The sequence below is a fragment of the Panthera leo genome, chromosome C2, assembly GCF_018350215.1.
Source record: "Panthera leo isolate Ple1 chromosome C2, P.leo_Ple1_pat1.1, whole genome shotgun sequence".
In the NCBI taxonomy this organism is placed as follows: Eukaryota; Metazoa; Chordata; class Mammalia; order Carnivora; family Felidae; genus Panthera; species Panthera leo.
In genome coordinates this window covers 152,483,788-152,496,157 of record NC_056687.1, presented here as the reverse complement: position 1 = coordinate 152,496,157, position 12,370 = coordinate 152,483,788, and the positions used below count along the sequence as shown (strand labels likewise).

The 12,370-nt window shown below is 51.7% G+C and overlaps 1 protein-coding gene across 1 annotated transcript in view; it reads left to right on the top strand.

The window, feature by feature from the left end:
• The window catches only part of ITGA9 (integrin subunit alpha 9), a 342,670-nt gene that overhangs the window by 307,716 nt on the left and 22,584 nt on the right, over positions 1–12,370 (top strand). Inside the window, 1 exon segment of the mRNA XM_042903314.1 lies at positions 2,328–2,429. Coding sequence (XP_042759248.1) covers positions 2,328–2,429 — 102 coding nt within the window.

Here is a 12,370-nt window from a genome sequence, read left to right as displayed (position 1 = left end):
AAAGCTAGAGTCCCAGTGGCCATCCTGTGATTCCGGAAGCGTGTCTGGAAGCCCCGCATCGCAGGAAGTGCCTTCCCCACGTGGGCCTCCTGGGTCAGGCTGAAAGATCAGGCTTCCGTATACTTACCTGTCCCGTTCATCTTCCTGACAAATGGCCCCGGTGACAGTTTTATTCGCCACGCCACACTCGTCACTGTGGACGAAGCCCTGATCCGGGCCCGGACGGCAGGGGGGAGGCCATCCTGATTCCTCCTGCGCCCTCAACCCAGATGTTTGCCGCTTGCACTCCGTCATTTGTCCTTAATTGAATTGCAAGGCCTCAGGCCTTTCTTGTGTACACGGCTCAGTGGCCTGGCCTTCTGCGTGACTGTCCCTGTCAGTGGCCAGGGGTAGCCCTTTGCCAAGGATCATGTCCCACTGACCGCCGTTCCCAAGGACCATCCCGTCCAGTCTGCGCCCTGAGAGACAGCCGTGGGGTGTCGTGTGTAGGTGCTGGACGATCGGTCTCCCTGAAAGTGCCCTTTCTGCAGAAGCCAGAAATTTCAGGTGCAGAGGAGAGCCTAAGATGAGGCTGCCCTGGAACCAGATGGGTCCCCAGCTGCTCCTAGAGCTTGAAATGCAGAATGTCAGTCCCCTGAAGCCAGCCATGACCTCCCTTGGGGAGTGAGCAGCAGACGAGACGCCCCAGAGCCCTCTGGCCTCCCTAAGGGTATGGAGCCACTCCAGCCTTGAGGTTGGCCTGGGCCTCCAGTTGTGTTTATTTTCCTTTGACCTCAAGGTCCAGCCCCAGACAAGGGAATTTGAGGTTTTATTGTTTTGATCTTAGCTAGTTTTCATTTGAAATGCAGGGTCTGACTTTTTAAATTATCAGAGGATTCAGATTGCTCTGAAAGTGCCCTTCTCCAACCACAGGGAGGCCTGTCCTGGGGCGGGCTGTTCATCTGCCCCGCCTTTAACTCTGACAATTACCACCATCATTGTTATTATCCTTGTGATGATGAGGATCCACGGTGAGGATTAGTCAAGGTTGCGAATAAACCACACATTTGCAAAACTGTTAAATAGGTAAAAGATTATTCGCACACAGAATTATTTACTGCTGGAGGAGAGCTGACGGGAGCGGTTCATCTGAGTGACAAGCTTCCCGGAAGCATTGAAAATCGGTTTCACCGCCGTTTAAAAAAAAGGGACAATAATTAGCACATACCTCCCAGGTGAAGCAGGCAAAGTGGCCTCCCCGTGTGCCCTCCCGGGAGGGTCTTTGTGGTTTCTTGGGCAGAGATGAGCAGAGGGAACTGTTTTCTCTGAGAGGGTCCTCTGCTTTCACTTTCGGGGGGGGGGGGGTAGGTTTTACCAGAAGTGGGTCAAAGCTGGCATCTGATACATACCTCCTTGTGTGGCAGGCAGACTGAGGAAGTGTGGGTGGGTCTACTGCAAGTCACCTCGCTGGCAGAGCCCCAGCCACCCCCACAGGTGGGCTGCCGAATGTTCCAGTTGCCCGCCTGTCCTGCTTCCTCACCAGAAGCCAGGCTGGTCCTCCACCCACAGTCAAGGCAGCACTGTCTGTACCACTGGCTCAAGCTGCTGACCCTTCCCTGAGCCGCAGTTTTGCCCTCTTTCCAGATCCCAACCCCATCCCTGCCTGGTGGCCATTTTCTCATTCTGTGGATCTGAGCCCACACCAAGGCCACTGCTGGTGGGCTCTTCCTGAGTCTTGGATGTGCCCACGCCCACCCCAGTCTCCTTACTCCTCAAGCCATGGCCTGATTTATAAGCTAGATGTGTCCCTCTCTCATCACCCCATCCAGCCTCCTCTCTCCATGTTAAATGGTTTTGACCCCCAGACAGCCTCATTGAAGGGTAAAGAAAGAGTTAAAAGTAACTCATGTGAAGGGTTTGAGGGTTGTGGTCAGAGCAGGAAGATGCTTGAGAAATAGAAATCAGATGCCTTCCATGGAATGCCAGGCCTGGATTTGTTGTACACAGTTAAGCAGTTTTATTTATTTTCTCCTCTTTGTGAGTATGTCAATATCAATATCCAAATATCTGGCTCTTACCACTTGGAAACCATAGCACACAAGCTTGCGTGTATCGATGACTGGCAAAACTTCAGCTTTTCAGCATCCGCCATAGCAGGAAAGAATTCTCGAGAGACAGACTGGAAACCTCTGTTTACGTGGGTGCCTGGAACGGGGAGGTACCTAGTTCAGGGATAAAATTTTCGTCCGGCCCACATGGAATCTTGGAATTCAGTTCTTCCTGCTACTTTGAGGCCCAGCCGTTGTCACTGAAAAATGTGTCACTGAGTTGTGTTGTTTCCTCCACAGGACAGTTCATCTGTCATCCAGTTCATGACCCGTGCCAAGGTCAAGGTGGATGGTGCCCTGAGGGTGGTGGAGATAGCCAATGGGAACCCAGAAGAGATGACGGTGAGTCAGCCAGCCTTAGAGCAGCCCTCTTGGGAGGGTGAGGGAATCTGGGTGGCTTGGTGCTAGAATTTGAGGGTAAAGACAGTCTCTGAGCCAAGATGTTGGCTTTGCGGTAGACCCAAGACCATGCCTGCCTTGGCTCCCAGGCCCCCACGGAGAACTGCTGCGGCCTGCTCTTGTGATAGCATTGTTCTTTACTGTGCCATCATTATGTGAAGGCTCTCTGCTATGACCAGCTCAAGGAAAAATAGTCTGGAAGTACCCTTGACAGGGCTTGGATTTCCACGCTGAAAGCCAAGACTATTTTTATCTTTCTCAGACCTTTCCCTGAAACCTCATCTGCCTCCCCAATCATATTCCTCCATGGATAAACACTAGGCGTCTTAAAAACAAGTGGTTTGAATAACTTTAAAGAAGTCACATCCAAATTTCTAAGCCCTACAACCTTCTGTCACTCTCTGCCCCCTTGTCCTGCCTAAAGTGCGGGGGATGCAAGCTTCAGAGACACAGGAGGGTGCGGCAGCGGGAGGCGTGGATGTGGGGGTGTGGGGGAGGCTGGAGGGGAAGTGTGGCCTTGGGATTGTGCTGCCTTTTACGGGTTTTCAGGGGTCGGGAGGGGAGGTGCATTCTTGACACTCACTGTCAGATCCCGGGCAGATAGAAAGGGTCGAGACAGCAGCCTGCGAACGGGTTTTGCCACCGAGCGAGGCAGTGACGCTACCTCTTTGCATCTACTTCCCTGGAACTCACCTCCTCTCAAGGGACTCTTGGAGGGGTCGGTGTTGCCGTGACAAATTTACAAATGTGATAAAGTCATAGAGGTTGTGTACCTGCAAAGAAAAGGCTGTTAACTTATTTTGCAACAACAATAGGAGCACCACGTGTCTCAGTGTTAGGATATGAATCAGCCCAAAGCCCATTCGTGTAAGACCCTGAAAAAAAAAAAAGTCTCCGGGGACTGCAACGAAACCTCAGTCCTGCTCCTGTGTGTGGTGAACAAGAGCCAAGAGCACCAGCTAGTGCGGAACGAAGGTGACTCTGGGAATGGGGGAGGGTTATTAGAGCTGCACCAGGGCTTGGGCATACCATGTTCAGTGTGGGCAAGGGCGGCCAGGTGCAGAGCTGGACTCCTCTGTTCACTCTGAGAAATTGTCCAGGCACTAATTTTAATAACAGGAACCAGAAAGGGTGACTTGGAATGGCACTGGCGTCTCTCACCCTCTAGGGCGAGTTTTTCCAGCGGACCAGGTGTTCGGAGCTGGCTTTTGCCTTCCCCTCGCCGCCTTTTGGCCATTTCACTGCTAATTCAGACCCTCGCCTGAGAAGTGAAGGAGACTGGTTCATCGCTCATTGTCATAGGTCTGGTTAAAAAGTTTTATAGCCCAACATGCGAGGTTTGGAATGTTTGAGTAGACCACGGTGTTCCCGCTTGAGAGCTAAGGGATGTGATTTAGCAGGTTTCCTACAGGTGGAATCCCTTGTGTAGATGAAAAAACCAATTGACTGGGCACATCGCCCTCAGTGAGAACACTGAGCTGTGGGGTCCGGGAGGACGTTGCTTAACATCCCATTGTTGGCCTTCTGAGTCATCTGTATGCCCCCAAAATGCCACTTCCATTAACTACTGTTCCATTTTGAGCACTATGGTGATATTTTCATTATCAAGAGCTCTGTGAAAGCAGCTCTCACTTCCAATGATTTTGCTTTAGGACTGACCCATCAGAATCCTACAATGTCGCCTTCTCCCTCCTTTCCAGGACTTTGCCTTTCAACCCATGAGCTAGATGAAGTCCTACAGTCTGTTCTCAACTTTCCTGGCAGGAAAAAAAAAAAAAAAGTCTTTTCCGAGTAGGAAGGTTTACTTTTTTAGAACAAACACGTTCTTCCCTGCATGAGTCTTCTGAAGGCCTGGCTCTCTGTCAGCTATCTATTTGAGGGGAAATTTCCATGGAGGCTATAGCCACCAAATTTAAACCGGGCAAAGTTTCACAAGATTTTAGATGAGATACCAAATTCTGATGGCCTTGGAATGAACAGGAAGTGTCCTTTCAGCTGGTAAGGAGCAGGGTGTGGGTGAGAAGGGGAAATAATCTGATTTGTAACCACATAATGTGTATACCGTGGTAAATTTCTCCAATCGGGAAATCAAGTGATTTTCCTGGGACTCTTTGGATCTTTTCTTTTTATGCTATGGTCTGAGTGCTTTACAAAGCATTTGAGTGAATAACTAGAAATATGTGATCGATTTTTGAATGTTTATTAATAAATAGATCTGGAGGGTACTTTCGGGGGGGGGGGGGGGGAATGTCTACGACCAGCCCCATCAAGCTCACCTGTACAGATCCAAACCTGAGAGCTCCAGGTGAGATCTGTCGTGTTATAGTCTGTACTGGTTGCCAAGTGCCAGTAGTATGCTGAATTTCCTATTCTATTCAACCCAGCCCTTTTTTTTTTAAGTTTATTTTTATTTATTTTTGAGAGGGAGAGCAAGCGGGGGAGGGGCACAGAGCGAGGGAGACGGAATCACAGGCAGGCTCCACCCTTTCAGCACAGAGCCCGATGCCGGGCTCAGACTCACAAACTGCGAGATCATGACCTGAGCCGAAATCAGCTGCTTAACCGGCTGAGCCACCCAGGCGCCCCGACCTGGCCCGTCTCACTTTTCAGGGAGATTTGCCAACAACTGAGGCTAGAAACTCCCCCAGGACAAACCAAGAATCTGGAAGATCAGCTTTACTGCTGCGAGCCACCATCCCCAACCCCCTTCTCAGGCTGGATGAGAAGCTTGTATGAATTACATAGCACACCGATTTTCTTGATATTTTCCAGCTGAAGAACATAGGATACACACATAAATCCACAGGTGAAGAAGTCATTGCCATGTGGAGTGTATACTGGGCTAAGACCTTAGGAGCAAGCGGGAAGGACTGATTCTCTTTTTGGCAGAGTCAGAATGGGTTCGAAGGATATATGGCAGCTCTCAGCATTGCCAGGAAGTCTGGAGAACCAGGCTGAGGGCAGGAGAGGAGTCCAGAGACCTGAGGAGCCAGGACCGCGGGCTCAGGCCATGGGAAGAGTGCACGTGATGCTTTGGACACAGCTGTCCCTGGCTTCTCTCAGCCTCTTGCTCTGGAGTCAGTGGGGAGCCTCTCACTGGCCGAGGTTGGGTCCCTGTCGCCGGGAGACCACACCCCAGGGAAAGCAGACGACTAGCATCTCTGTGACACCGTTGCCCTGAGACTTACACAGAGGAGGATTCCCCAGCACTGGAAGGGACGGAGGGGGTCAATACAGGGCTGCCAAGAAGTGACAGTTGTCCCCTCTCGTGGGCCTCTCTTATCCTGAGGATCAGCATCAGGCCAGCTAACCCCTGGCTCTTCTTGGGGCGCCCATCTGAGCCACGCTTCATTCAGTCATTGAGACCACTCTGTTGCTAGAAACTTCCTGGGCCATCTGCAGCCTTAGTGAGAGAATGTGAAAATCTTTGTCCAAAGATGGTTGAGGAGTGTTTGGGCTTTTTTGCCTTTTTTTTTCTGTCTTTCTTTTTTTAAGAAATAGTATGTTTGAAGGGGTGATACTTCCTTGCGTATTTGACAGGGCAGGCGTTTGGGGCCCGTCACCTTCTGCCATGGTGCATGGGAACCATCTGTCCACACTGGGGCGTTCACCTCCCTCACGCAGCCCACTGCCCTCAGCACCCCTTCAGATGGGTCAGAATTTTAACAAGTGCCTGGAGATTTCCTTGTGCCCCCCCCCCCCCATTAGAACCACTAAGCCTCTGCCTCTAGTGAACGAAGGACCTCCGACACTTGGGAAGAAGAAATGACTTGCCTGGCATCTCACAGTGACTGAGGCAAGAACACCGTGTCCCGGCCTGAGGCTCCTTCCCCCTCCCCGCCTCAGCCAGCCAGTCCCCCAGGAAGTCACTGAGCCTTTGTGGGTGAAAGGGCCTGGACAAAAGCAAAGTCTCCAGCATGGAAAGGAAATCGTTGACTTGTTTTAAAGTATCTCTGTTAAAACCGCCCAGGTGGCCTGGGAGCCCAGCCAGCTCCTTCAGGCTGGACCTGGCTGTCCTCACCCCAGAGGGGGCCTTCCCTTCTCGTTCTAATCAGACCCCAGAATGAAGCCTCAGCATTGCAGCCACACTTTCGCTTCTAAAGTCACCTGCCCAGCCAAGCACTAACCGAGCAGGGCAGCAAGTACAGAGTTCATTTTCTCTGAAGCCATTTCCATCCAACTCCCAAGCTCAGCCCTTTCGAGAAGCCAGTCCTCTGTGAATGCAGAGGACTGCATCTCCCCTCGGGAGTCAGAAAAGCCCAGGTTCCAGCCCTTCTCCCTCCCTGTGACTTTGGGGATCAGGTAGGCTGTGTGAGCCTCAGTTTCCTCATCCATGACACGGGAAAGCTGCTTTCTCCGTCCTAGAGATCTCCTCCCTTGTTCTGCAAACCGCCATTGCCCCCCAACCAAAGACACAAGCTGGGGCATCTCAACCAGACGGGCGTCACCTAACGCGGTAAACAGAGACTATTCTCAAAGATGCCACTTGTGGTCCTTTTGTTGTGCTGCTTCTTGATGGCAGCTTTACAATTTTTACAGTCACCGAGTAGATTGTGACCTGTACTTTACCGTTTACATGGCCAGTTACACTTAAAATTAGGTTCCACGAGGCAAAAGTTTTTCCCCCTCGAACCTCAAGTTACATTGAGACGTTGGTTGCAGAAGAGGGTCATTGGAAGGTCACCACCGGTCCTACTCCGCACCCACCAGCCCCACAAGTGAGAATTAAGTTATAACCATAAGAAATTGAGAAGTATTCCAGCAAAGTTTGCCAAAATATGAGTCCTACTTCCTAATAGTCACATCTGCGTATTTATTTGATGAATATTTACAGGGGCCTTGCTAAGAGCCAGGTACCATACTAGGCAGGCACTAGGGATGAGATGGGGAACAAAATAAACGTGGCCCCAGCCCTCCCAGGGCTGATTGAGGGGACAGAGGATGGGAAACAGGGAAGCAAAGAAGGATTTCATTGCAAATTAAGGTTAGTTCTGGGGCGCCTGGGTGGCTCAGTCAGTTAAGCTTCCGACTCTTGATTTCGGCTCAGGTCATGATCTCACTGTTCGTGAGACTGAGGCCGCTCTGAGTCGGGCTCTGTGTTGACAGTGTGGAGCCCGCTTGGGATTCTCTCTCTCCCTTTCTCTCTGCCCCTCCCCTGCTTGTGCACACATGCTCTCTCTCTCTCAAAACAAATAAGCCTAAAAACATTTTTTTAAAAAAAACAACAACAAATTGAGGTTAGTTCTATGGGAGCAAGCTGCTTTCTTTTCTTTTTTTTTTTTTTTTAATGTTTATTTATTTATTTATTTTGAGAGAGAGAGAATGAGTGGGGAGGGGCGGAGAGAGAGGGCGAGAGAGAATCCCAAGCAGGCTCAGTGCTGTCAGCAGAGCCCAGTGTGGGGCTTGATCTCACGAACTGCAAGATGATGACCTGAGCAAAATCAAGAGTCAGACGCTGAACTGACCGAGCTCCCAGGGGCCCCCTGGGAGCAACATGCTTTCTCTTAAAGGAGTCAGGGAGTCTTTCTCCAAGGAAGGTGAGACCTAGAAAATGAGAAGGAATTGGCTTGCCAAGGATGGGGAGAAGCGCCCCAGCTCAGGGGGAGAGCTGCTTAAACACCCAAGTAGCCCACTGTGCTCACAACTCAAAGACCAGTGTGGCAAGAGCCCGCAAACGGTGAACGCATCTGTGGGGAAACACACGGCAGGTCTGCACTGTGTAACACCAAAGGGGGCAGTGGCGAAGGGAGGCCATGAAAGCTTCTGTTTGAAGAGGGGAATGGCATGATCTAATACACAGTCGACCTTTGAACAACACAGGGGTTAGGGGCATCAACTCCTTTTGCTGTCAGAAATCCACGTAGAACTTTGGACTCTCCCAAAACTTAACTATTAACAGCCTGCTATTGACCAGAAACCTTACTGATAATGTAAGCAGTCAATTAACATGTAACTTGTATGTTATCCGTATTATATACTATGTCCTCTGTATTATATACCTATATACGGATATGTAATAATCTGTATTATATATCTGTGTCCTTACTATGTATAAAGTAAGCTAGAGAAAAGAAAATGTTATTAAGAAAATCATAAGGAAAAGAAAATACATTCACAGCACTGCACTGTATTTATTTTTAAAAATCTACACGTCGGGGCGCCTGGGTGGCTCAGTCGGTTAAGCGGCCGACTTCGGCTCAGGTCATGATCTCATGGTTTGTGAGTTCAAGCCCCACGTCGGGCTATGTGCTGACAGCTCGGAGCCTGGAGCCTGTTTCGGATTCTGTGTCTCCTTCTCTCTGACCCTCCCCCATTCATGCTCTGTCTCTCTCTGTCTCAAAAATAAATAAACGTTAAAAAAAAAATAAAATAAAAAATCCACATGTAAGTGGACCTCTGCAGTTCAACCTGTGTCGTTCAAGGGTCAGCTGTGTATTCTTTAAAAACCACAGGCTCCGGGGCGTCTGGGTGGCTCAGTCAGTTGAGCGTCCAACTTCGGCTCAGGTCGTGATCTCACAGCTCTTGAGTTCGAGCCCCACATCGAGCTCTGTGCTGACCTCTCAGAGCCTGGAGCCTGCTTCGGATTCTGTGTCTCCCTCTCTCTCTGCCCCATCCCTGCTTGTGCTCTGTCTCTCTCTGTCTCTCAAAAATGAATAAACATTTAAAAAAAATTTTTTTTTGCTCTTTAATAAAAAAAAAAAATAGTGGCTCTCACTGCATGGCCAAGGACAGGCTGAACCACATGAAGAATAAGCCTCTTCCTCCCCCAAATCCTCAAGAGTCTTGGTCAGTTTATCCTAAACCAATGATTTCTGGTTATCATCGCGATCGCTATCATCGTTATTTTTGTAAACAACAGAACCCACTCCTAGGTTGAAATACGCTTCAGTTGTCTCAGGGGTGGGGAGCTTGGCATTTCCCCCTTCTCCGTTTCCCTTGGTGGACGCTGTACCCCACGCCGAACCCCTGGACTCTAGAGAGTTCTGCTACGAAAGGTGGTATTTTAGGACAAGACTGCCGTCCGGTCCATCAACTTCTCTCACTAGACACGAGTTGAACCCCGAGTATGAACCAGCATCACTCTATACCCTCAAGACGTTCACAGCACACACAAGTGTGCACGCAGACATGCTCACAGCCCGGTGTGGTTATGTACTACGAATGCCCGGCTGAAGAGGTTAGGGCGGGCTGCGTGGGAAGAAACAGCGACCCCTGAGCAGGCGCCGAAGGAGTCTTCTAAGGGACGGGCGAAGGACAGGCATTCCACAGGAAGTCGTGTGGTGTCCTAAGCTAGAGTCTCAAGGAGCAGACGTGAGATGAGCGTGTGCGTGCAACCGGTTTATTAAGGAAGTGCTCCCTGTGAGCCCAGGAAGGGAAACTGAGGCTCCAGGAGGTGAAAAGACCTTCCACCCTGAGGTGCCACGGCTTGTCGGTTGAAGAGCCAGGACGGGCTGCTGGGGCTGGCTGTTTGCAGGCCCCGAGCCTTCCTTACCCCTGTGCTCCTCTGCCCTGTGCTGGCCCGTTGCCCCGCGCCCACACGCACAGTGGGAAGGCCATTCTGAGCAGGTGGTAGGGATCACAGTCCTGGGTGGTAAGCAGCTGGCCCTTTGTTTCAGGAGCGACCCTCGGCTCTGGTGGCCTGAGCAGCGCATCACGTGCCGACCCCGGGGTCTGTTGATTCTGGCGCTCTTCCTGGTGAGGCCTGGTGCCTCACCAGATGCATAGCTCCTCGTCCGGATAGCCTGAGGTGGATGAGCTGTCCTCTAAAGAGCAGCCGTGAGGATTATCAGCAGTGGTGGCTATAAAACCTCTCAAGGCGGCGTCGAGAACTCAGCCCGTTCCCAACAGACGCGGCCCGTGATTAACCACAAAGGGATTATGGCACCAGCCCAGCTCTCGCCTCTGCAAATTCTAACAGAGCAGGCCATCTCCGACACCCGCCACCTGGCAGCCACGGGCACGGGTGACGTCTCTGTTTGTCACGGCACAGACGTACGATGCTGATCTCGCCAAACGCGCAGTTTATTTTCTGTTCATTGATGTGGTCTCCAGAAGTGTCCCTGCTCCCCTGAGCGGGTGTGCTTTCCGAGGGCTGTGTTCTGAGAGCAGTTTAAGACGTGGTTCTGCTGAGAACACTGCCTCCCCCCTCGCCTCCCCCCTCGCTGGCTGTTAGATGTAATCAGAAGCAGGTGGAAATGTCATTTCATCGTCCCAGATGTTCCGTCCCCTCCACTTTTTCTCTTACTCGAATTCCTGCTCTGTGAGGTGTGTGTGAGGTCGACTGCAGAGAGCGTCTTGCCGTCGTAATTGACCTTCAGCCGACCCGGGTCTGAGGCTGAACCTCCCTTTGGGTGGTGCCGACTGCACCGTCCCCTCAGCACCGGAAACCCTTGTCCCGCAGGGGCCTGGGCCAGGCGCACCCCGTTGTGGTCACGTCCTCAGGCCTCACAGAGACCTGAGCGTTGCCAGCTGTGACACGAGGCCTACTTGCGGTGGTGGGAATTTGGAAGTTTCCAGAAACACAGAAACGAGTCCAGCACTGTGATTGGGGTTTGCCAGCTGCCTCAGACCGGAAGTTGGCTTCCGGAGGTTCCCAGACACCGGCTCGCCAACCTCAGGTGCGTGAAACTCCCCAGCAGCCGGCGGGACGCCCAGGATGTGGGCCCGCTCTTGCCCCGGCCCGACGTCCGTCCTCCTCAAAGCCTCTGTGGAGACAAATCCTCAAGCCCCTCCTTCTCTTACGCGTTATTAGTTCGCGTCCGGCACACGAGCCTCCCGGCTTGCATCCACGGCCGTGCCATCAGCCACCCCCTCGCCGGGCAGAACTGCCACCTCGGGTCTCCCGGCCTCCACCACCAGACCCCCCAGCGTCCGCAGATCTTTTCCCCTTTTTCCTCACCTCCTTTCGTGCTGGAAGCACAACATCTCCCCTGCACCACTTCCCCTACAACCCTGCTACCAGGGCTGTTTGTTCCTTGAACCCCCCCCCCCCCCCCCCGTGCGAAGTTCTCCCTTCTCATCTACCGTCGTTTTTCAGCTAAGTGCTCCCGGCAAACTGTGAACCATATCCCTCCCCGGGTCCAAACGCTGCGTCGGATTCCCGTTTCTCTTAAGATGAAACGTATGAGTCTTAACCCAGCCTCCAGCCCTTCCTGTCTCTCCAGCTTCACCTTGAACGTCTTCCTTTGGCGCCTTGTTCATTCTGCCTGCTCCGGCCCCGCTGTCTGCTGGCCCTGTCTCACCCCTGCCGAGCTTACTGCGGCCACAGGGGTTTTGCATATGCTGTTCCTTCTCTTTGGAATGCTGTTCCCTCCCCTCTCTTTGACTCGTGGCTCTCAGCTCCAGCAGCTCCTCCAGGAAGTCCTTCTGACTGCCACGCCTATCTCAGAGTCTTTTATAACCATGAACCTCTGCCTTGGGGCACTGGCCAAAATTATAATTTCACATCGATGTGTCTAATTGATCAGTATTCTCTAAAAGCCAGAAGCTTCGTGAGGACAACACTATCTGCTTGATTCATCAAGGGCCCCCTACAAGCGCCCGGCACGTAGCGGCTGCTACATAGACAAACGGATGGATGGATGGGGTGGACAGACAGATGAATGGATGGACAGATGGGCGTGTGGGTAGGTGGGCAGATGGATGCACGGATGGCCAGAACTCCCCGCCGAGAAATAACATTTGCAAATATATTTTTGAGGTAGAGAAGAGAACACTCAGAGACTCCGGCTTCAAACCCCAGCATCTTCTGTTGCAGACTGAATTATATCCATGCTCCACCTGATGTTAGAGCCGAGAGGACGTTGCATTCATGAACCACACCATGAATCACAATCCTGGTTTAGGTGACTGGAGAACGTGCATTTGAAGCCTTGTTCTGTAGG